Source organism: Ramularia collo-cygni, assembly GCF_900074925.1.
Source record: "Ramularia collo-cygni strain URUG2 genome assembly, contig: RCC_scaffold15, whole genome shotgun sequence".
Taxonomy (NCBI): domain Eukaryota; kingdom Fungi; phylum Ascomycota; class Dothideomycetes; order Mycosphaerellales; family Mycosphaerellaceae; genus Ramularia; species Ramularia collo-cygni.
The window spans coordinates 733,510-756,819 of NW_019716269.1; the positions used below are offsets into that span (position 1 = coordinate 733,510).

General features: G+C 51.7%; 8 protein-coding genes; 4 read left to right on the plus strand and 4 right to left on the minus strand.

Moving 5' to 3' along the window:
- Window positions 1-277: 277 nt before the first annotated feature.
- Window positions 278-766, minus strand: RCC_08874 (uncharacterized protein; the record flags this gene model as incomplete). Its single annotated transcript, XM_023774120.1, has 1 exon — window positions 278-766. One exon carries the CDS (start codon window positions 764-766, stop codon window positions 278-280), a length of 489 nt encoding a protein of 162 aa, XP_023629888.1.
- Window positions 767-7,049: 6,283 nt separating this feature from the next.
- On the plus strand, window positions 7,050-7,832 carry RCC_08875 (uncharacterized protein; the record flags this gene model as incomplete). The annotated part of the gene is made up of 1 exon (XM_023774121.1): window positions 7,050-7,832. The coding sequence occupies one exon, from the start codon at window positions 7,050-7,052 to the stop codon at window positions 7,830-7,832; it is 783 nt and encodes a 260-aa protein (XP_023629889.1).
- Window positions 7,833-9,486: 1,654 nt separating this feature from the next.
- On the plus strand, window positions 9,487-10,137 carry RCC_08876 (uncharacterized protein; the record flags this gene model as incomplete). The annotated part of the gene is made up of 1 exon (XM_023774122.1): window positions 9,487-10,137. One exon carries the CDS (start codon window positions 9,487-9,489, stop codon window positions 10,135-10,137), a length of 651 nt encoding a protein of 216 aa, XP_023629890.1.
- Window positions 10,138-10,881: 744 nt separating this feature from the next.
- RCC_08877 (uncharacterized protein) lies at window positions 10,882-11,922 on the minus strand (the record flags this gene model as incomplete). XM_023774123.1 has 2 exons in its annotated part: window positions 10,882-10,965; window positions 11,014-11,922. The coding sequence occupies 2 exons, from the start codon at window positions 11,920-11,922 to the stop codon at window positions 10,882-10,884; spliced, it is 993 nt and encodes a 330-aa protein (XP_023629891.1).
- Window positions 11,923-14,617: 2,695 nt separating this feature from the next.
- Window positions 14,618-15,790, minus strand: RCC_08878 (uncharacterized protein; the record flags this gene model as incomplete). Its single annotated transcript, XM_023774124.1, has 1 exon — window positions 14,618-15,790. One exon carries the CDS (start codon window positions 15,788-15,790, stop codon window positions 14,618-14,620), a length of 1,173 nt encoding a protein of 390 aa, XP_023629892.1.
- Window positions 15,791-16,088: 298 nt separating this feature from the next.
- Window positions 16,089-16,514, plus strand: RCC_08879 (uncharacterized protein; the record flags this gene model as incomplete). Its single annotated transcript, XM_023774125.1, has 1 exon — window positions 16,089-16,514. One exon carries the CDS (start codon window positions 16,089-16,091, stop codon window positions 16,512-16,514), a length of 426 nt encoding a protein of 141 aa, XP_023629893.1.
- A 1,509-nt stretch (window positions 16,515-18,023) lies between these two features.
- RCC_08880 (uncharacterized protein) lies at window positions 18,024-19,366 on the plus strand (the record flags this gene model as incomplete). XM_023774126.1 has 2 exons in its annotated part: window positions 18,024-18,890; window positions 18,938-19,366. The coding sequence occupies 2 exons, from the start codon at window positions 18,024-18,026 to the stop codon at window positions 19,364-19,366; spliced, it is 1,296 nt and encodes a 431-aa protein (XP_023629894.1).
- A 2,039-nt stretch (window positions 19,367-21,405) lies between these two features.
- RCC_08881 (uncharacterized protein) lies at window positions 21,406-22,505 on the minus strand (the record flags this gene model as incomplete). XM_023774127.1 has 2 exons in its annotated part: window positions 21,406-21,465; window positions 21,525-22,505. The coding sequence occupies 2 exons, from the start codon at window positions 22,503-22,505 to the stop codon at window positions 21,406-21,408; spliced, it is 1,041 nt and encodes a 346-aa protein (XP_023629895.1).
- Window positions 22,506-23,310: the final 805 nt, after the last annotated feature.

Genomic DNA, 23,310 nt, shown 5'->3' on the forward strand with positions numbered 1-23,310 from the left:
TGGCACGTACGACACCAGCGGCCCGATTGTTCTCCAAGTCACAATCACCACCGATGCTAGAAGCAGATCCCACGCTGGAAAGACAGTGACACCAACGTGACGCCAATTCAAAGTGATATGACTTTTTGATCTCTTTAGACTACGAGGCCGTTCGGGTGGCCGATGAATAGATTTTTCTGATATAGCAACATTTCCGTCTTTTCCCAAAGCTGGCATGATGATCCTAGATTCTGTGGTTAGTTCTGGCTTTTGATCAAAAGAGATTGCATAACTCACACTAAGAACCATCGCGTTGCGCGCCCAGCTCGCGCATACAGATCACAATCTCCATCATGAGATCCGCTCCCCAAACAGCAGTGGTCTTCGTCTTCGCCAGTTCATCAGTCAACGCCTGAGTAGCATCGTTGGCGGAAGCACTTGGAATGCTCTTGATCTCGGGAGTGTTCGTTGGTGCGTGGATCTTCATGTCGATTTGCAGTCTCGACCGCTGGGTTCCGGTCCCACTCCAAAGGCTCATCGATTCGTCCGTGTCGCCCCAAAGATTCATCCAAGGCGGGACGAGAATGCTGAGCTCGCGGAAAAGGGGCGCGTAGGCCAAAGGAAAGTCGCGCGTAACATCGCGGGCGAAACGGCGGCGCGTGTAGTCTTTTGCGCTGATGGTGATTGAATTCGCCTGGAAGAGTGTGGCGAGAGTCTCCCCATTGAGTTGGGAGTGACTGCAGCGCAAGGAGATCCATGTGGCGAGGGCGAGGTTTTCGTCGTTCATGGGTCCGTCGTGGTTGAGGACCGGGTGGCAATCTCCATTCGTTATTCCCAGAGGGCGGAAGCGGATGGAATATCTCKCGCGACCTTGTCAATTGTGAACGTCCACGAGTTGAAGATGAATGCCCTCTGGGGCGGAAACAGCCAGTTCAAAGATCTGCTGTCGTGTCTCGGCGGGAAGGCTGAAGATGGTGTTTGATGGCTTGGCGGAGAGGTTCATTTTGACGCCACTCGTGGAGCAGCTGTTCGTCATGTTGGAAGTGTATTGAAGGCAAGCTTTTCCCTCTATACTCCGGGAAACAAGTGGGTCTCAGATCTATGATTGTTGTTAGTCTTTGTTTTGGAATGTATAGTCGAATTGAGCTTGCCTTTGCGAAGGGAAAGGAGAGAATGCGAGCAGATGGTGATGTCGTAAAGAAAAGAAAGATATGGGAAGTCTGTAGTTTATAGATAGCTGCGCGGTCTGTAGAACAGGAGTGACTGGTGGACATCAGGTCGGAAAAGTGAACATAGCCCAGACACTCTAGGCAGCCATGAACATTAGAGTCACTCCAACACCCGATGTGTGTGGCTGCCTGATTCAAAGTTCACTCACCAAGACTGGCGGCCCTGGGTGAATTTGGCGCGTGTTTCCATATAATGCAGACCTGCTGTAACTTCCTGGGATCTTCGTAGTCAGAGCAATTGTAGGAACGTTGGAAGAGCCCAACACGGCGTGTATATTCTAGTGGCATTCGGTTTCGGTTATATGTTGGAACACTATAGTGATACGTTTGATTCCCTTGAGGTTGGGCATGGAGTTGATCGCCCTCAAATATCAGAGCAGCGGCCTGTAAGCGTACAAAGATTGTTTGCTCACCACGCAGTGGCACTCAAATCAGAAACAATGCGATGATACMCATGGATGATCTCCTACAGAGAATCGACTGTCAGCAAGCTCTGATATTGGTTTGGCAAACCCATGGACGCAAACATGTGGTCGCAAAAAGCAAATGTAGGCAAATCAGGAAGACAGATTGCGCGCGCTGTGAACAATCACCCAAAATCGCGCGAGTGACCATCGGTGGATGTCAATGCTCCACAATACAGTACTTCCGATCTTTGCAAATGGATTTACTCRTCTGTCAGAGGGATTGCAAAGATTTAAGACTGACTTTTCCAGCCTGTAGTCACTCGGGTCCTATCCGCCACCTTGTATGTCCTTCCGCATGAAGGACGGTGCTTTCACCGCAATGAATTCTTCTGCGCCCACTGCGATCGTTTCCAGAAAGGCTGCATCGAGCCGCTCGAATTTGAAGTCCTTCCCATCCCTTCGCGCCCTAAGCCAGCTGGTACTCACTCCTCTCATACCGCAAACCGATACTCTTCTTCCCGCCTCTCAACGGCAACTCCATACCGGCGTCGAGTTGTTCGGGAGCAATCCATACGAGGCGATTGTGCGCCTACCCTGTCTGGAGGAGACATCAGAGTAAGAAGAAGAATTTCAGGTTGAGCGTGCGATTGTCGCGTGCACTGGAGGAGCCGTCGCGCGTATTTCCTTCAGACCGTGCAAGAGGCTCCATGTGCTGAATTGAGGGAGAATGCTTTGCAAGCGGCCCAAGCACGAGAGAGTGCCTAGTAGCCTGATTGGTGGCGGCAATGATATTGATCGTTGCGATACCGATTGGGGGTATTTGGCAGCAGACCTAGTCTTCCGGGATTCTTGATATTGAAGGTGCTTCAAAGGTGTTTCAAATAGGAGTTGAACATTGTCAACGACCGAATCCGTCCGCAATCATAGCGAACAAGTGCTGATGAATTTCCTCCATTGAATGGCCCGCGACCTCAAAGACCTCCGAACGGCAACGCTGAAAGCTGAAAAGCTCCAGAGGGTCGTCAGGATTGTAAGGGACAACATTCTGACTTACTGTCGGGAGGCCATGAAAGTCCAGGAACGCTCGGCCGTTCAGAAAGTGGGATGAGACCATTCATGTATCAGGGGCCGTCGTCCCGGTGATCGTCGTCTCTTGCTGTGCGTCGGAGACTGCCCTGTGGAGTTTGTTTGACGCTATCATGCAGCCACCACCCACATCGATACGCTTCCTCTTTTCCTTTACGACTGTGCCGGGCGGTTACTCTTCTTTTTTCATCACCTTGTTTGTTCGGTGCGAGTGTGTGGTGATTGGCGGGCGCGGTATCGCATGGCCTTCAGGCGACGCCTGACCAGCCATTGTAGTACAATCGGAGCCCGCGCAACCGTGTGATCCTGCGCTTCCTCGGACTGTAGCATCTTAATGTCGTGGTCAATCAACACGCCGAGGGTGTTCTTCGAAGCGCAAGAGAGGAGTGCTCGGACGGATGGCTATCCGCGCCGGACGTTCTGTCACGATCCGCTGGAAGATTTGATCGTACTGCGGCGGAGGCTGATGACGGTTCGGCTGACCCAAGTGATTCTGAGATTACTGGACTTACATCGAGCCGTGTTACAATGTGCGTGCGTATATTGGAGGCTCCTTGGCATGCTGCTGAATGTGGTCAGGCCAGTAGCTCTGTTGCGGGTTTCTGTTTGGACCCGCGAGCATCAGCTGCGGGGACAATCGGTGCTTCATCGGGCTGTTGAAGGTCATGTTGGAAGCATCCTGCTGTAGAGACAGCTGGTATTGTTCATTTGCGCGCTGAGCACCGGAAGAACAGTATCAGGAAGTGATGTTGGCGCAATGTGACTTTTGGCCGGTGCCGTTCGAAGCCTGTTGACGTTCTCACTGGAGTGGTGGATCAATCGAACCATGGCCGGATTGCGGGAAGAGTGCTACCCAAGAGAGCGACACTCTCGCAGCGATGCATAAGGAGAACATTTGCGCGCCCTCCAGACACCCTTCGACCTGATGCGACTTTCCGGCGCGAGATACTCACAACCGCAGTACCGCTCACTGGCACTTTTGCGGCACGATGGGCTGGTCGCCGTCTTCACCACCAAGTGCGGTGAGAGTTGTTCATGAGTTTATTCTGGTTCTCTTCGTGTACTGGTCCACTTATCGGGCCGGACGATAGGCACGCCGTCGTCTCCACCACCAAATGCCGCGCGAGTTGTCCGTGTGGTCCTCCTTGAATTGCAACGGACCGATACATAGCATCATCCTTTCGCGAGTGCAGCGAGAGTTGTTCATGCGTTCATTCTGGTCCTCGTCGAGTGCTCTTCAAGCAGTCTAGTTGCAAGGATCTTGTCCTGCGCGGTTTCTCCATCACCTGAGTCCATTCTGATCGCTCATCTGCGGAGTACCGAACTCATCTCTGCGCTTCAACAAAGATGTGGCGATGGTTGATGAAGACCGCGTTCTAGCCTCCTTCGAGGAGATTCAAGCAACCTTGCCGCAGACTTTTCTCGCTATCAAGTCTTGCAAGGTTGCAGCATTTGATGATGTGCTGACGTATTCAGTTGGCCTCGGCTCCAAATATTTCCAACTTTTGCGCTTCCGACCCGAGCTGGTGCTTTCACTCTGTGAAGATACTCTCGTAGCATATGACTATTGGACTTTCAAGTCGGTGAAGTCTGCTAGTAAACCCTGCCGAAATGCTGCCAGGGTGCCACAGTGTCGCAGCCTGGATATTCTGGAGCAGTGAAGGAAGCCCAGGCCAAGCGATGGAAAAGTGCATGTATGACTTATCGCCGTGCCATGTTGTAATGTGGCGATTACAGGCTCGTCGATGGACGAGAACGACGCTTGCTGGCATTGTAACCATCTTGGTCACCTCGTTCTCAACTCTCGGAACCGAACGTCGTCTCCTTCTTGGACGGGATTGAACATCTCGCTCATTAGACTTCGTCTTTTGACGGCCGCCGAGCCGGAGCTGCAGGGATCATGAGACCAGACCATGACGCAGTGAACTGCAGAAGACTTCGATGCTGCAGGTGGGCCCGATCTTATTGTACCCGGGTAACAGCTTTCTCCTGCTCTTGTCGCTCAAGCAGGCTGAACTCGTGGTCATCGCTGATTGCCACTTTCTGTCAAGGAGGTGGCCAAGGGGGAGTGCGTTGGTTGATCGGCGCCGCCACCATGATTCGTTGTTGGAGTTGAGGAAAAGACTGTTGATTGAGCATCGTCGCCCACAGAAGATGTTCCGAGTGAGACGGTCATGGTACGGGGGCAGAGAGAGTGGTTATTGGTGAATGAGCGCTCATTGATAATGTAAGCGAGCTGAAGCTGTCACGGAGAAAGTCGCTGGCCCGGGGTGTTGTTCGGTGGCGGAGGTGCAGAAGAAGTTGCGCAGACGATGTCGAACAGCACGGAAGATTTGGCGGCTGATCCCTCGTTCAAGCGGCGGTGGTTCAACATTCAAGGTCTTTTCTGCAGTGTGGAAGTGGGTATCTTCTGTTGGAGTATCTCCTGAGAGTGTCCGCTGCTCTTGTCGACCTTGCTACTTGATGTTGTTGCCGTGGACGGCTTTTATCGTCGCGATGGAAGGGGGGTTGTCGTTGTCGACGGAGGAAACGTCAGCGGCGGTGGTGGTCTGAGACTGTTGATGATGAAGCGGCGAAGAGCTCGCAAAGTTGCTTGAACTTCACCTCCGGGCAACGCTAAAGCAGAGCATCCTATCGATCGCCGGCAGGCACTGAACCATCGCTGCTGCTGGTGCCTTGATTGTTTCCGGATGTACGATGTATCGTCGACAGAGGCACTGGTGATACCAGGTAGGATGCATCTGCATGCTCTCGGTGTAGACAGTTCGGTGGAACTCTTGTCGCGATAAAATATGTTCGCCATACACGGCTTCGTGGCTATCATGGACTTCTACAGTATCTGAACTCAGGTCTACTTGCAGAATGATAGATTCACAGCCCGTTGCCAACCTTCGTTCTTCTCTAGACGTCATTTGGACAGGACCGGAAGGACATAACCAGCTGCTTCTTGTCAATAAGCAGGCCAGCTTCGAACATCATTCTTACAGTCGCATGTCGCTCCACTTCGATTGTAAGACAGTATCGTCATAGCATAGTCTGACGGGTACCAGCTTTACTTCTCAGCAAGCACTCCTGCCCTCGCCTCAACTTACCCACCTAGCGCCCTCCTCCCGCCATATCCCACCAATCTCGCGTACAACTCCCTGCAGCCTTGTGGCCAATCGCCAATCGAGACCCGATGAGTACAGACTCCAAATTCTTCTTGCCCTTCCCTCCTCTTCTTCTTCGATCAACAACGGTCGCTATATCGTCGCGTGTGAGTCACTCCACCACACGTGGTAGCAGACAGGCCGAAGATCAATGCATCGTCTTTGATGATGATGCTCTGCCTTTGACCCATTTGATGATGGCTCGCAGCCCCGGCTGAAGCTTGCTCGTTGACGTGGTTGGTATACTTGATGCGCTGCGGCGGTTGAGAGCAGACAGTTCCTATTCCTTCATCTCATGTATGTGTTCCTCTAAGTGCGTTGCCTGTCTATATTGTCTTGGGCCTATTCTCTCCCTGCTTTCGCGAATGACCTGCCGGTGTCGTTCGCTGTGTGTCATCTTCTACCTTTTGCGTGACTCCCCTCCCTCCCACCTGCACCATTCTCCTCCGCTATCGCTGCCAAGCGGTATCGTCAGCCCAACGTGTTCCCGTTCCACGCTAGCCTCCCGTGCAGCTCCATCAAAAGCGTTTCTTCCTGCGCTGTTCGCCCTCTTCTTCTTCTTCCTAAACACCGGTAGCTCTAAACACTGCGATGTGGTCACCCAGCCGCATCGTAGTATAAAGACTATCGTTGATCAATGTGGTCAAGGTTTCATCCCTTGAACTACGCTGYCTTACTTTCAGCTCGATCGCTTCCTCATAGCAATTCGAGCAAGAAGGGGAAGAGGGGAGGTTTGCAGTCGTCTAGGACGGCGCCCTCTTTTTGGCAGACATTCTCTTGTTCGCGATGTTCGCAAACCTCTGTCTCTCTTCGCCTGTCAACTTCTTTAGGTTCAACAATGAATGTACGTGATCCGTGGCTGAGACAACCATGCATCGTAGTGACACATCCCGTGATGGAAGCAGGTGATCGTTCGCTTCGGGCGGCGGACCTACTGTCATTTCGCCGTGGGTTATAAGTCCTCTCGCTCGCCCTCATCAACTCAACAGCCTCCTCTATACACATAAACAAGTGGCACCAGCATCTAGTGAAGATTTCCCGGCCGAGTTTTAGCAGCGAAGGCGGCGAAGGCAGACCTCATAAACTCCCTTGGCGCCGCGGGCTTCAGGCCTCAACTCCTCGACTTCAACAACACGCCCAAAGAAACCCATTGCTCTCGATATCCCATTCGCCATTCTCCCGCAATTCTCATTGCAACAATGCTCTTTCCATTCGAATTTGCCAAGCTTGGCTTCCTGGCGCCTTTTCTCAAGACGTTATCTTACGGGTTGGGCGCAATGCTCATCAAGCACATCATCGAACTCTTCTGGAAATCGAAGCTGCACCCGTCATCTCCAAAATCGCTTGTCGTCATCCTCAAGCTTCGGCAGAAATCTCCCGACACGGCCAACCTCATGACTCTCCCGCGCGAAGTACGCGCCATCATCACCGCAAACCTGCTCAAGATGGACAAAGACCTGCGCTTGTTGGCGCACGAGTCCTCCACCGACCCGGCCGTTCCTTACAAGTTCACGGCGGATGTACGAATGGGACACGCYGCATTTCAAAAGCTGAAGGTTCTGAGGACCCTCCTACTCATCAACAAGGAGTTTGCCGAGGAAATCCTACAGCAGTTCTTCACAATCAACAAAGTACAGATGGAGATCCGCCGGAAATGTTGGCGCCATTACCGGGAGGTACCGGATTCCATGTGTCTTCCTCGTGAGACAATCCTGATCATTCCGAGTGTGCGCTTCACGATACGGCGTTGTAGTGGGGAGTTGGAGGAGCAGGGTGGTGGGCCGGACTTTGAGCTGCTCATCAAGACGATGAAGCTGGGGAATGGACCAGAGAGAGTAGTTGACGGTGGTGAGGCGCTCTGCGGTGATGCGCGGGTGATGCAGCTGGCGGAGTTCTGGACGGCCGCAAAGGGTATGCGTTGGAATCAGCAGAGGGTTTTCCTGGCGATCAAGTTGCTCAAGAACTATGCCGATGGAGCTTAGTTACCTTTCAATGGCCTGGCTCTTCCGCTCTGCTGACGCTCGTCATGTCAGGCAACCTTACACTATACACTCCAAGAAGCGTTCAATGCGGACTGCCGAGGGGAATGTGTCTACGCAATGGAACGTGTCCACCGCGGGGAAATGTTCTACTACAGCTTGTTCTCCAAGATGGAATACCCATTCTGTGCAGAGCTAGTTCGCATGAATGAAAGACGCTCTATTTTTCTTCCCTTGTCCCAGTCTCAACTCATTCACGCGGATTCTACTACGCTGCTCACACTACTTCAGAGCAAATCTTTGCCGGATACAAACGGTTTCACTTGTCTGATTGTTCTGTCCAGCTTCTCCAACAAACCAATCCCAACGCCAACCGTTCAACCCTGTAAGTTTTCAGAAAACGACATGCATACGGACTCCAGCAAGCGTTTGCTTGTTTCCATCATCGTAGCAAGCAGCAAATATCAAATGAAAGGGCACCCATTGTCGTGGCACGCATAGCCTTCATCCGAAGCAATCATGTCATCGGCATATAACCTCTCTGTTCTGTCCACAATTCCGTATTCTACCACGCCTACTACGACAACTGTACTCGCCCACAATTCCTTGTATATCCCGAGCATACCGATTGAACCATTATATATCTCAACGCATGGAGTCCCACTCCAGAAAGGCTTTCAAGAGCTTCTTCCCCAGCAGCATGAACCACCTGAATAGCACAGTCTCGAACTTCCAGTAAGTCCTTCCATCTTTGACAGACCTCATAACCAACATACTGTAGGCTCAGGAATGGAGGATCATGACGAGCCTGCCGAGAAGCGCATTCAGCGTCTCCTAATTGCGGATGAAATTCCATCCGAATATAATCAACTGCAGGCGGAGATGCACACCCTTTCTAGTACAGTCAACTGGAGAGGGAGTTGATTAGGAGGCAGTCAAGGGAGGAATGCGTGATCTGCATGGAGGACAACATGATCCAGCCAGCGATCTTACCGGCCTGCGCGCATGTATTCTGATTGCGTGGCCTGCTTCGAGGAACCGACGAACCAGCGAAGATGATGTGCCCCTTCGAGAAAAGTAGAACAGCTCAGACCACACTAGCCTTCGGGTGGCACAACACGATGCACTGCCGGCCGGACTTTGACTGGATATTGAGCTTGGTGAGGATTGCGTTGAAGTCATGCTATACGAAGCGAGGCACACCTGCCATGCCACCTTGCTCTCCTTTCCCACTTTCGGACACATATTCCGCGATCATCTGGATCATTTCATCCACGATGAAGTAGCTGTATCGCTCCATTCCTACGCGGTATCAACATCAATCGGCGTCTTGCGTCAGCTTCAACCCCACCATCGACACCCGCGCAACGCTTTACGTGGATCTGTAGTCACTCTTACCAGACCCTTGAAGATTGCTCCCTATACGACGCTTCCTACTGACAAGCGGGGCGATAGAGTCACTCACGGCGCTCGATTCCATTTAGAGGGGTGAATCGGACTCCACAGTTCCAGCAGTGAGAGGAGAGTCGGTCGGACAGGCCCAAGTAAATATCTCATATTCACTCTTGAAGTGATCGGTCTTGGCCCACTTTCTGCAGGACAAAGCCATCACGACTGAAGAGCTCTCTCTTTCTAACAACCCCCAACAAGAACCATCATGGCAGCTTCCAACTCCCACATTACGCCCACGCTTTTCAACCTCCCGCGCGAGATCCGCGCAATGATCTACCAACATCTCTTCCACGTTCCCGGCGGCTTGCCCCTTCTCGCTGGCACCCTAGTCCAAGGCAACATGCCACCAAAGAACGGTGTTGTGCGCGATATGCAAACTTTCCATCTCAACCAACTCCAATTGGACGAAGCACTGGCTACTTACCGCGCCCTCCGCCAAGTCAACTCACAGCTTGCCGAAGAGGCTTTGCAGGACTTCATCTCTTGCAACAACATCACCATCCGGGCAGATTTGAGAAATCCACCGATACACGTCATCAAGAACTACGCCGTGCCCTTCAAGTTTCTGGTCCAGTTCCAAACGATCAACCTGGTGGCTCCTCGCCATGCCGGCTACTGGCCAACCATCGCTGACCTTGGGGGTCCTCACCTCCACGTTCTCATCAAGACGAAGAGGAGGAGCAATTTCGCAGGCGATCCTGGTTTGCGCGAGGTGATGGATGGAACTGCATTGTCGAGAGATTGGGGCGCGAATACACTTGCGATGTCTGTCTCTGGTCATCAAGGCCGCGGCTTGAGTGGTGATCTATTAACGGCATATATCYTGGTGCTAGAGCGCTTTGCAACGTATCTTTGAGCGGCAGCGGGAGATGCTGCATAGCATTCTACTGGCTCTTTTGTACATCTTCGCGGAAGATGCTCTGCAATGGAGACGAATACACAATCTGCCTTCTTGTTACGCCAGATTTTCTGATTATCTTCATTTTCAACCTCATCGTGACATCAAGCCAAACATAGCGAGCTCTATCACTGTGTCATCAGCTTTGCATCCAAAGACATACCTTTTCGGCCGGATTCATCGTCCACTACATCGCCTGGGAACTCGGGAGCATACCAGGTTTCTTTTGTTGATGACCTGTGACCACGCTCGACCGTCGTATTTAGCCCCGTCCCCCCGGTACCTGTGGCTCAGTGTATGGCCTTGCTTTAGAATCGTTGTCGAGTAGATCCCACGCCGTACAATCCTAAGCAAGGTAGGTGCTTCGATATGGATCTCCATCGAACCTGAGCCGCGCATGAATTGGCGGAGCTTTCGTATGATCACAGTAATCTGGCGATGTTTTTGCGGGTGGTCTCATCTCCCTACAATCTCGTGGACAACTGACCTGGTATGGAGAGCAGGCGCGCCTGAGAGGAGGTCCATTGTGAAGCAGATCTATCATGGAAGTAGTTCTGTGTGCCGCGCTTTGAGCTTCATCGCTCCAAACTACCAAACTGCAAGGCCTGCATGTCCGATTCTAATCATCGCATTTGTATTTAAAAAGCAAATGCGCTCCATGCGCTCCGTGAGGCTAGGTCTTCATGTCTGATCAGATCTCGCTCAGTCGCTGTCAAAGACGTAGTCGTAATCAGCAAAGTCGCCTTTACGTGTCTGCTGATTCTTCCAGCCTCCCTTCTTTTGGTCCTGCAAGACATTAGCATAAACCCCTCAAGGATTGTAAGATGAACGCACCAACTCAGTCCGAAGAGCCTTCTCATCATCGTCATCAAGGATGGGACTGACTGCAGAAACGATCTTGTCCGAAGACTCGTGATTCCAAACTGCAGCCTCATACTCCACTTCGTCGTTCATGATCATTGCAGCCACCTCTGTCCTCGACTTCATGTAAGAGACCACACAATCTCTCATCAACGCCTCATCGCCTCTCAACTTGTCGGGCTCGTTGGTCATTGCTTGCCATGACGAAAGGACGCAGACCTTATCGTCCTTGACAAGGATGCGGTGGCCAGAGTCCTCAATGGCGTAGGTGAGAGCTTCTATCCAATCACTCTTCTCGTGGTCCAGCGCATAGGCGTACTCGTGCGGCTTGATGGTAATTTGCACGTTGCGCATTTGGTCCATGATGCACGAAGGCATCAGCCGGCGACAGATTGGGAACTCGTCTAATACGAGATCGGATTCGAAGAAACAACAGCCATAGTCCTTGTTGCGCCAGAAGACACGGTGGCGCTGAATCTCAATGCTCCACCGCAGAACGCCCAAGAACAGCGGGCGTACCTCGGCGAAGCAGGTCTTATTGATCAGACAGAGTGCGCGATAGCACTGCAGTGCGAAGTGGCCGTTGTTGAGGTGGACCTCCTCACCGCGCAGGTCGGGCAATGGATAGCCTGCGGGTATGTTTCTGCCTCGTACGAAGCCCTCGAAGAGGTACTTCCAGCGCTGCGTGTCGGCAAACTGGAAGGCGATCATGTGGATGTGCGCGGGGCGCTTCATCTCGAGGTTGCTGTAGATGCGGCAGCGCAGCTCGGGTGTGAGCTTGGAGAACATGTCGACTGGAGCGCGCTTTGCTGTTGGCATTGTCTGTGTGGAGCGGGAGATCATGGCAGGCTTGCTCAACGACGACTGATTGACTTCAGCCATTGTGGAGAGATTGTCGAGGTTCTTGATTTCGTAATTTCTATCAAGCGTGTCGGTGTCTTTCCTGGATGGTTAGAAATAGAGCTTCTGTGGAGGCAGGGGATAATACCTCGGAGTGTTAATAGTCGAGGCTGGTAGAAGGTATTCGGTGGGCGGCTGTGCGGAAGATGTTGATGTGGGTGATTTGTTGGCGTCAGTCTCGAGATTGTTGTTGGCTTGGAATCGGGAGTTCCGCTCCCGGGCACGGGCAAGGGGAAGGATCGGGCAGTACCCGTACGTTAAACTTGTGTAGATTCATTTCCTTCGCACTACCTAGTTCTACAACTTCGATGCTGCTCCCCGTGATACACGTAGAAAGGCATGACTATGACTCGAGGCTTTGCTGCGACTATATCTGCGTCGCTGATGTAGGTGTGTCCGGCAGGGAGAGTCCAACAAGCTCGATTCACCTAGATCTGGWCAATATCTGATCAGACAGCCGGTCGAGAAGCTTTTAATGTTGGCTCCTGGGGAGAGTGCTAAGACATCCAGTGCRCATGAATGACCTCTGAACCGTGTTCAAGACGATAGAGGAGGCTTGGATGATGAGGCTTTGTTGAAGATTAGAACAGAACTCGTGATGTTCGTCGTGGCATTACTATGTAACCACATCATCTCCTGTCTCCTGGAAAGATGGTTTCGCTGCTCGTTCCTCGACAGATGCAGACCGCCTTTGTTCGTCTCGCATTTGCCTTTTCATGCATCCTTTGTCCGAGCCTCCATTGTTGCTTCCGTCCACACCATATTCGTTCGCTCATAAACGCCAACTCGCAAGTTTCCCAAAGCCCGGAGCGTTCAAGTTTTCACAACACCGTAGCTACTCCAGCGCCTGGGACTCCTTTTTCAGCATGGAGTAATCGCCGACGCGGTCTCGCATCTCACTCTGGGTGACCGAGTCACCGCTTAACGGACCTAAGTAACATTATCAACGACGGGTGCCATCCCGAGGAAACTGTGGCATTCCAAATTGCTGGTTGGCAGTGCAGTGATTTGTTCCCTGGACTGGATATTGACAGTTGGCAGGACGACGTGCAGATCGTCCTTGAGCAGATCGAAGATATCGTGGACAAGCCGAACAGGCAGTTTGTCAAGAAGATCGAAAGAGGTTGGGATGYGCTCATGAGTTTGTGTCTTGATGGTCGTGTATTCGGGCCATTTCTCTCCGAATATCTCCTCCATGCACTACTTGAATGCCGCGAACTTCTCTCGCTCATCCTCAAAGATGGTGGTCTGTCTGCTTTTATGGTGTTCCTCCTTTGCCAACTACAACTCCCTCTGTCGTCCCATGAAATGCTGGTATATCATATCGATCTCCGAGCAAGTAGGGGCTGGGCGAGGAAGGAGACTTTGGATCGATCCATCAAAGTAGATAACCTTGCTGCTCCATCGCTGTGACTTTGGAAGAGCACGCTTGACGCTCTTACGCTAGACTTCGGCATGGACACTTGGCCTTGATGAAAGCTACAAAGAACGCTGTGGTCTGCTTGGCATCATAGGCTCCCAGTTGATTGGTACAGGAGGATAGATTACCTTTGGCCTGTGTCTCAGAGGCTCTTTGGGCCGTGGGGGTTGGAGATACGTATTTCCAGGGCTAGATACTCACAGGACTTCATGGATGCACCGCCTGATTTTCTCCGACTGGCGCTATGTGGCATCCGCTGGRATTGAAAGTGGACCGAATGTAGGGCTGAGCATTGAGCACGGCCGTGCGGTTAAGGACTCCTCGCTCGCGAGTCCTCACCAGAAGCAGTAGCACTTGGTTTGACTGCCAGCTCTGTCGAGAAGCCGCATCCTGTGGCTTGGCCGGTGGAGCGCGCGAGCCATCACGAGATGCGTGGCGAGAAGTTTGTGATGTTTCCACTGCTGGGAGGATGGTGTCGGCTGATGGAATGTTACTCTCGGTGATAGCAAAGAGCTTTCCACCTTAAGGAGGATTGGGTGGAGGACGGGATGCATCGGGAACGACGGGTATACCCGTGATTTTCACATGAATGACTAAGAGGATCGAAGCGGGTAGTGGGCATCAACAAGCCATGAAAAACTTTGTCGGTAATTATATTTTCGTTTCGACTTCTCGCTCTCGGCATCTGCTGTATATTTCTGGCCGTCAGAACCCTCCGCAGTAGCAGAGTCGCACTGAAATCAAGAGAGAGAGACCTGCAAGTGACTGGTCTTTGCCATTTCCATCACATTTGTAGCTCTCGGTATTGTATTCTTCGTCCTCGCTCAACGTCAGTAGGGACATTTTTCGGACTTTCAAGTCATAGGGATGAACTTGAAAAGCGATCTGGCTCTCGTTTGGTCACCGCTCTCTCTTGGCGGCACTATCAAGTGAAGGACATATGGATCCCTCCACACTAGCGAAGTCGAATGAAGATGACAAAGAGAGCTGTTCGGGCCGCCAGATTTATACTTCTATGAATTTCTATGGCTCTTTCTCACACTCACCGCCATCGCTGCGGCTTGAACGGGCTGAGATTCCCAAACTTCCACAGATCCATCAACTCCTGCGAGCACTTTTTGTGCCGGAAAAACTGGGCTATCTGGTCATGATACATTTGTCTGCTCGCGTACTGTCCGCCTAGCTCAAGGTGGTATGGATAAGGATAGAGCTTCATTCGGTTCCCCTTACCCTTACTGCGTGGCCCCTGAAAGACGATTAGACATTGGTGGCATCCAAACGAGCAATTTTACTCACCGTGTTGGTATAAACGTATGCAGTTTCTTTACCCCATCTACGAAACGTCATACCGAGGTCTTCGATATTCTTTGGGATAGACGACAGCGGAACCCGGCGATCCCCCTCGCACGACACGTCGAATTCCCTTTTACTAGGGACGTTTAAGTGGAAGCGGACGACGAGATGCTTGAGATTGGGCGCATGGTGGTTCAGCGCCCGCGTCAGGAGTTTGACGATACCGGTGGTGTCCCAGAAGTTTCTAACCATGGCCTCGGAATTTGTGAATCCCCTGGCCTGGTAAATGACGTGAATGTACACGAACAGCGATTTGGTGTCTTGTGGGACATCCAGAGTCGACGGTGCCACTGACTCTGGTGGCTCGTCGTCATACGTTGAGGTCAGCTTCAGGTAATGTCGTGCAGGATGGCTGTCGAAGAGATAGGTGACGACCTCGCTTCGAAGCGCCTTACTGGCAGCGGTGAGGCCGGAAGACCGGCCAAAAATGCTCCATCCGTTGGAGAATGACGTGAGCTGCTGTCTGATTTCTTGTGGCGTCTGAATATTGATGGTTGGGAGGGCCACATGAATCTCGTCTTTGAGATAATCGACGATACACTGGACCAGCTCGACCGGAAGCTTCGCGAAGAAGCCCAGCGACGACGCTTCGCCTGCATTCTCGCCGTATGGCCTCACTCGTCCGGATTCGAATTGCGGATTGAGCAGGTATGAAGTAGTACGCGTGTAGTCTTGCTGCCAGGGCTCTTCCATGGGCGGGTATGGACTTCCAATCGGCATTCCCAACTTCCAATCTGGATGAGCACTGAAAAATCTCTTTGTCTGGTAGTCGGCGAAGTCTTTGCTGGTTGGTGGTGGTGGGGCCGTGCAGTATCGTGGAGCCCGACGTATCTGACGCTTGATTTTCTCTGATGGAGGCAGCGATGGCTCGGATTTGGTCACTTTCCCTCGCGTCGTCGACTTTCCTAGACGGACATCCCACATCGCCACGCGATCAAAACTGCTGGCGGGCGATGCATCGCGTTCGGCTTTGATGGACCGTAGATACTTTCGGCGACGCCAACGCTGCTTGGTTGAGGGAGTGGAAGGCAGAGTTGTTCCGCGAGAACGAATCTCGATGCTGCTAAAGACCGCCATTCTCAAGGAGAAGGAGGGGTTCCAGCAGGCGAGGCGCGCATCAATGGCCAGATGTGGTGAGTTGATGGTGAGTGTTGAGGTCAAGATGCTTCCAAGTGATGCCAAACAAGTCGTCGCCGCTGAAGTTGGTCACGGGAGCAGCCGGTTGTTTGTCGGATACTTCGCCCACACCTTGTCCACTCGAGCTACCTGACATATTTCAGAATGCTCGATCTCGTGTGATACAACGAAGGGGAGTGCGCTGCAGTCGGCTCGAGCAGCAGACGTGTCTATCAAGTAAGGGAGACAATCCAAGAAGATGCTGTTCAAGAGGGAGGCGGAGACCAAGACTTCAACCAAGACTTCAGCCAATCTGGTAGGCCGCCAGCGAGCATCAAAATCACCACCGAGATGCGTTAGCAATCTGGCCCTCAGCGAAGATGATAGTCCTGAGGAACACGGAGGAGACCCAGACTTCCAGGCTGGTGAGCAGCGAGTGCCGCATCCCGGCCAAGACAGTGTGGAATCCTCGCTGTCGGCCAAATCTCAAAACTTCTATGACACCAACTACGATGCTCTCCGCCCTCTCGCTTCCTATCGACTTCTTCACCAGCCATGTCGTTTGGCGGCATCATCTATCGGAGGTCACTTGCGAAGGGGACCGCAGCGAGATACGCCATCGGTGCCTCAAGACACAAGGCGCGAAGCCCATCGAGCCACTGCTTCTGAAGCGATTCGGAAGTGAGAAGAAGAGCGAGACATCACCATTCATCCAGCCCGACCTTCACGTGACTAGCTCCCTACTAGACTACCAACGAGACGAAAGACACAGATATTGTCGGCACCGATGCAGTGAAGTTYTACAAGTTCAAGTCAAGGCCTCTCACGCGCTCAGCTCGATTTCTCCCATAACCTCACGGTTGGGTGGAGGCAYGYGGATGCAGCGTTGAGGAGGTCAAACTGCTGTCGATGCAAGGAAATCGTAGCGATGTCACGGGCATGACAACACACACGGCCGACAGCCTCCCAACACAGACTCAGGCCAGTAATTCAAGCGAGAATTGGCATCATCGATCGTTCCGAACGTCGAGCAGGCCGACTATCGCGTTCATACTGTCCTGTACCTCCAGGACTCCGGACTTTAGTTACCCGTGTACCATCCAATCCTATTACGCATGAAAGATCTCTCGCTTTTGGTGGACAAACGGTTGGTCATAAAATGGAATTGGTTGGAAAGAAAGCTTCAATACCACTCTACGGACTGGTACATAGGGTAAAGACGCCACCCATGAAGAGCGTTTCCGAACACTACGATATGTCCTGGAAGAAGAACAAGATTGGATTTTGACATAAAGCAGGGGACGTTCCAGCCAGTGTTCCTCCGACCGTTGTATGTCAGCTCATCTTCAGCGTGCAGGTCGAGACCGATCTTGACCCATCGAATGTTCGGCACCCGTTTTTTCTTGCATCGAACTAGGTACTGCACGTCGAACAGCGGTAACAAGTCATATTCCCTGGAATCATACGCCACATACATGACCACCTTCTTGAGGCTGAAGCTTTGAGATGCCAATGATCCCCGCCCAAGACCAGCGATCGTAATGCTCGAACAAGACTAACTCAGGCGGTGCAATCGTATGTTGAAAAGCATGTAACCAAACCCAGGAAGTCTCTTCTTGGCATTTTAACAAGTTCAAGGCAACTTTAACTAGTAATCAGTGACAGCGACATGCGGACCACGGTAGACAGCGACATTGCTGCCCATCAGATATTAAGAATGTTACAGGTCTCTCGGATTGCCCGTCGCTTTCAAAGAAGAGGCTTCTCGAAGACGCGAGGATTCTGGTAGCTACGAGAATTCGGACGTCTGCAGACTCATTCCGAATGACCTTCACCGATCGGGAAAGAAGCATGTTCGACGTTGCGCCTTTGACGGTTCCGGCTCTTTGCTTTGACGGTCATTTTTCCGGAGCCAAGCGTCCGCGATACCAGTAGTCTTAGGTACTTGCCGAGGAATGTGCACAAACCTCTACCGAAGCCAGGAGTTGCCCTTTTAGGTCACCCCGGATCCAGGCACCATCTCTGCGGGCTTCTCAACTCCAAACTTGTCATCTACTGCAGCACAACTGAATGCTATGTTGCTATGTCAGGTTCAGCTACCTTGGCAGAATGAAGGAGCCAAGGTCTTCATTGCAATAACTATGTGCCACTTCCCAGCATTCTACCTGGTCCAATGCCCATCATCATGGCCAATATGATTCACATTACTCTGTCCCTCGCCATTGGTCTTGTCGTTACCCAGGCTCGGCCCCAGATTGCCGGTATCCCTTCTATCGTTCCTCGGATCTCAGGTCAGCTTCCATCCACGATAGTGACCGGGGTGCCGAAAGCTACGATTGCATCTTCGCCAAATCTGCAGCTCACCATCCCCACTATCGTTGCACTCACTGACAAGGCAGCCATCGCCTCCTTACTGAAACAACCGGCCAACTCTGGTCTTCCACAACTTTCCAGTGCGCTCAGAGTACTGTCCAATGGATACGTCTCGGCCTTGCCAACAATCCCTCAATCGATTCCTGTGCCAAGTATCGTCCCGGCAACTGGCATTGCACTGCCATCCGACAGTATACCCGCCATAACGGACCTAGCTCTGCCGTCTTTGAGCGCTCCATCAGCAACACCGCCAGCAATAATCGGAATCCTCCAGGAAATCGGCAACGATGTCTTCCTAGGCCTCGCTGGAGATCTCAGTAGTCTTCTCAGTGTCATTTCCACCGCCGTCGCGAGTCCGACCGCAGCTCCGGGACTGATCTCTATATCGGCTCCGCCTTTGTCTGATCTGGTACGACCTACAACTGGAGTGTCAGAAGCAATCCCAACGGCCGTGAAACGAGATGCCGAGGCCGAGCCTCAAATCCTCGGAGCACTTCTCTCGGCTTTGCTTCCGCAAGCGGGTAACCCTCAGCCTGCACTGCCAACTCCTCCGGTTCCTTTGATATCCGGCTTGAGCATCCCATCCATTCAAACAGGGCTGGCTCTCCCATCCATTATATCCTTGCCATCAACTTTACCATCCAGCCCTGTCTCGATCAAGGATCTCGGCTCCGTGGTACTGAATATCGTGAGTACATTTCCATCGATGAGTGATCTCGCTAATTCAGTTCACAGGTCAAAGACATCCCAACTCTCCTCACCACAGTTCTAGCCGAGATAACTCCCGATCTCGCCAATCTGACACCSCAACAAACATCCGAAGCAGAAACTGCACTCGCTTTCCTCAACCTCCTCTCTCTCCTCGACCCAATCACTTTCAGGGGATTCTCCCAGCTCACAGACCTTGCTGCCGTGCACACCTTTGCAGAAGAGCTCCCACCCTTGGACTTCCTGACTGTGGTGGAGGCGCTCGGATGGAGACGTTTGTTCTTCAGCACGTCGCTGGATCCTCTGTTGAAGGATCCTGTTAAGTTCTTGGGTGAGATCGGGGAGTTGCAGCCGATTGTGGAGAATTTACCKGCTGCGGTCAGTTTTTTGGTGCTGCAGCAACTGGGCGTGGCGGATGTTTTGGGGTCGTTGGGGCTGGATGTGCCGGATGTGTGAAGTCATAGTCAAGTGGTTGTGTGAGTACCATTTGACGAAGTATGCCTACCATCTTGATAGTTACGAGACTTTTGAAGGGAGGCTTTAGGGGTCATTTGTCGTCACGCGGACTTTGCACTCTCTTGGTATTTGGAGCTGAACGGAGAGATAATGAAAAACAGATAGATACCATGTTGATCTTATTACAAGAAAGCCATCTACTCTTCACGAATCAGAACGAGATTGCGAACCATTCAATGACGATGTGACATTTCTCTCGTTGTATAGCTAGTTCCTTCTCCCCTGATATCTCACATCCCCTCATTTCTCTTCGTGAGACTCGCTACCAATGTTTCATCCAAGGGTTCAGACACATTTCAATAAGGCCAGTAATTGGGTTATAGCTACGAGGTAACGGCTCCAGTGCGATTTGTCTTGCGCAGCTCTCGCAGTTACGACGTGCTGGGTCTATTATCACGCGGGATTCTTTGACGCAAGGGCCGTCGATGGTTGGATCGCAGGGGTATTTGTGCTCGATCCGATGGCCGCAGTTGTACTTGACGAATATCGATCTGCACATGTTGGCTTCGTTGGGGTTTGGGTGTTGTTGATCGTGGTGAAGTTTGGGCAAAGGTTTTGTGGGAGAGGTGAGTAGAGTTGAATTGCTGGGGTTGGGGCTTGTTGTAGTGGCCGTAGATTGAATTTGTTGCTGGATGTTGGTGAAGTATTCGTTGGCAAAGTTCGATGATCGATCTGTTTGTTTCGATGTTGGTAAAGAATTGGATGGAGATTGCAGCGAGCGGATGTACCTGTGCTCGCTGTTGATCAGCCGTAGATTTTCACCCCTGGTCATTTCTGACTGCTTCAGATACTGGTCGGGCCATTCAATGCTGCATTTCAGCGTCACCGGGTTGCGAGAGCGTGACGCCATCCAGCACTTCGAAAAGACGCCTCCATCATGATCACATCATACCACTGACAGCGTGCTTGTGTGAAACGGTACATACGATCATGAACTGCATCTTGATCGAAAAAATGGGAGTGTTCGACCTGCGTAAATGCTTTGTGCACCAAAGCCTTCGCTGAAAAAAGGATTGCAAAGGATGTTTCCAAGACCGCGGAGGATTCTGAAGACATCTGCACTTTCCCCGTGACTTTCTTTCTAAATGCTTTCGCTGGATGATTCGACGATTCGGGTGTTTTAGCCACGAAAAGCATGTCAAGAGTGACAAGATCGGACCGGACACCCAATACCGGGCGCTTTCAGTGGCCGCTACCGGAATCGCCCATCCATGAAACGATAGGTGACTCTGGCTTCAGGCCATGCCTTTTCAAATCGATCGACCAGTTCACTACAAGCAATACAAAAGTCCGGTTTATTGATCGTAATCCTAGGCTCAAGGTTATAGCTCGGCGGGAAGCTTCTTTCTCCATTTGGCATCTCAATGGTGTGCTCCTGAACAAGAAACGCCAACAGTTGAGGTTCGACATGTGTCTCTGGATAGATGATCGACGATGGTCCCACGCCGAGATTATTGATGAGTTCTCGGCCTTTATGCGACCACACGACATTATTAATCACATGGGCGTGATCGGGTTGAGAGCCGCCGCTCATCGCGTATACCGTCTCAAATGCTGGTCCTCGACTAAGAGCCGCAAAGGCTTTGTTCTTGGCGGACGGTGGTGGGATCAGAGTCTTTTGTAAGACGTAGTGCTCGACTTCTCCTGTTGGATAGGTGTACAGGATATCGTATGGAAGCAGTTTAGTTGGGAATTCGGCAGGCTTTGCATAGAATGAAGATTGGGACGGCATTCTGGCGGGCTGTGGTACAGAGAACGTGGCTGGTGTGCTTTTAGATGGCAATACGACACCAAGATTCTCCACGGCCGATACAGAGGCTAATGGGGGAATTGGGACCTGTTTCCGCAGTGGAGGTTGCACTGGATGAGTTCGTGGCTTCCATATGCATCGTGAATTGCTCATCAAGATTACTTGAATCTCTTCGCGATCCAGAATCGTAGGTGGGCTGGAGATTTGCCCATGTCGTCTCTTCCTTTCGTCACCTTCCGATGCTGGTAGGTGGGTTGATGGGTTGTTTGCAAAGTAGACCGCTCGATGACTATTGATATCTTCAACTTCAAAATCAATTGACTGCAGGTGTTCCTCAAGATACCGCACCTGCTCCAGAGAACCCCATCGAGTAGCTTCCATGAGTGGAGTCCTGCTAATGTGATTGGTATGCGTGATTGAAACCCCTTGTTCGTGGAGGTAATGCATTGTCTCTATGTCTGAGCTGCTCTGGGTAGCGAGTAGGATTCCATTGTTGCCTTCTTCGTCGACATATCCTATCGTCTCTTGCCTCTCCTCTGCGAAGAGTTGTTTKAGCGTGGAAGTGTCGCTTTCGCGGCAGGCGTTCAAGTACTTTTCCCTCTTCCCGATGTCAATCTGGATGACTGCTGGATCCTGCCCTTGAATCACAGGCTCCTGCGGCTGGCTTTTGTCTTGCTGCGGCTCCCCGTCGTCGAGTTTGAGCGCATTTGTAGTGGCGACTAGATCGGCCAGAGGATCCCCTGGAGACTCCTGTTCCGAATCCTGAGTAGGTTGACCGAAGACTTGTGAAATCTTACCGAAATCAATTTTGATCGGCGTTGCTCGGAATGGCCCTGATGCGCGGGCGTGAGAGGCGTGCACATCAGGCCCACTCTCTTCTACCCTCTGTGCCTGCAGATCGATGAAGAGCTTGGGATTTGGAGTTAGGCCACTGTTCAACACACTCGCCTGGTCAACTCGGAAATGTGGAGGAGCCGTCTGGCTAGATGTAGCTGCTGTGTGGTTGATGGATGTCATAGCTGCGTCCTGCTTCGAAGGACTCAATGTTCCGACAGCTGACTTTGCACCGCTATCTCTACCCCCACTCGAGTTCTTCTCATCCAATATCGCAGCAAATGGATTTCCAGAGGTGACGCTACTGGCAGCATCTCGATAATTTGATTGTCTTGTCCCAAATGTGAACACATTCCGGAGCTCAGGAACGGCATCATTATGCGGTATTGACTTCGTAGCCAACGAGGAAGCATGCGAATCTCCCGAATCGACGTCCTGGCCTTGCTTCGATGCCTTCTTGAGCGGCAGGATGTCCCGGAAACTGAGATCTTTCATGTTTTTGAGTGTCTTCTGTCGCAGGAGAAGGGAGGAAGATGGGCTTCGACGAGATAACCTACTACCTTCTCGTAGAAGAGGGGAAGAACAGGCAGGAGATCCTTCGCAGATATCGTGTCGAGATACCTTGTCGACGATGCAGGGATTGACGACCTATCATTGGCGGCTGGCTAAAATGCCAAGACATCTCCACCAATCATGCCACGGTCCAAGCGAGCCTACATGAGCTTGAAGCCACAAAGCTATCACGAGGATACAGGGCATGTTCAGCTGGCGGTTCTCGCCCGCTCCGGATCCTAAAGCATATTCTGAGCCAGGCCGCCATTGGACAGTCTGATATCTTGAAAATGGATTGGATCACAATTGGAGAGTCGGCCGTAGGGTCAGGTACAGTTAGGGTCTTTGTTGCGGTTCGTAGCAAACACCGCTTTATGTATGGTCATGCCCATATGAATGTTTCCGTGACTGCAGCTCGTTTGTACAGGCACTACCAGGTCGCGTACCTGTGAGATTGTAGTCAGAGACATTCACATAGCATCGTTGAGCTCGCATCGACCTTGATCTCCAAAGGAGTASAGATCGATGAGCTCTGGACCATAAGATTGATCCTTGGAGTGAGAGAAGAGGCTACTTCTAGTTCCCAAATATGTGTGGAGAAGGAAACACTTGTAAGAAGTTGTGAAACCAATGCCTATGTGTAGCAACATGTACCAGACTTTGACTCCCATGTCATGCATATCGAGGCGGATATTCTCTTCATCGCGTCATCCTCCCCCTTCTAGAAGATAACACTACTCTTCGAAGA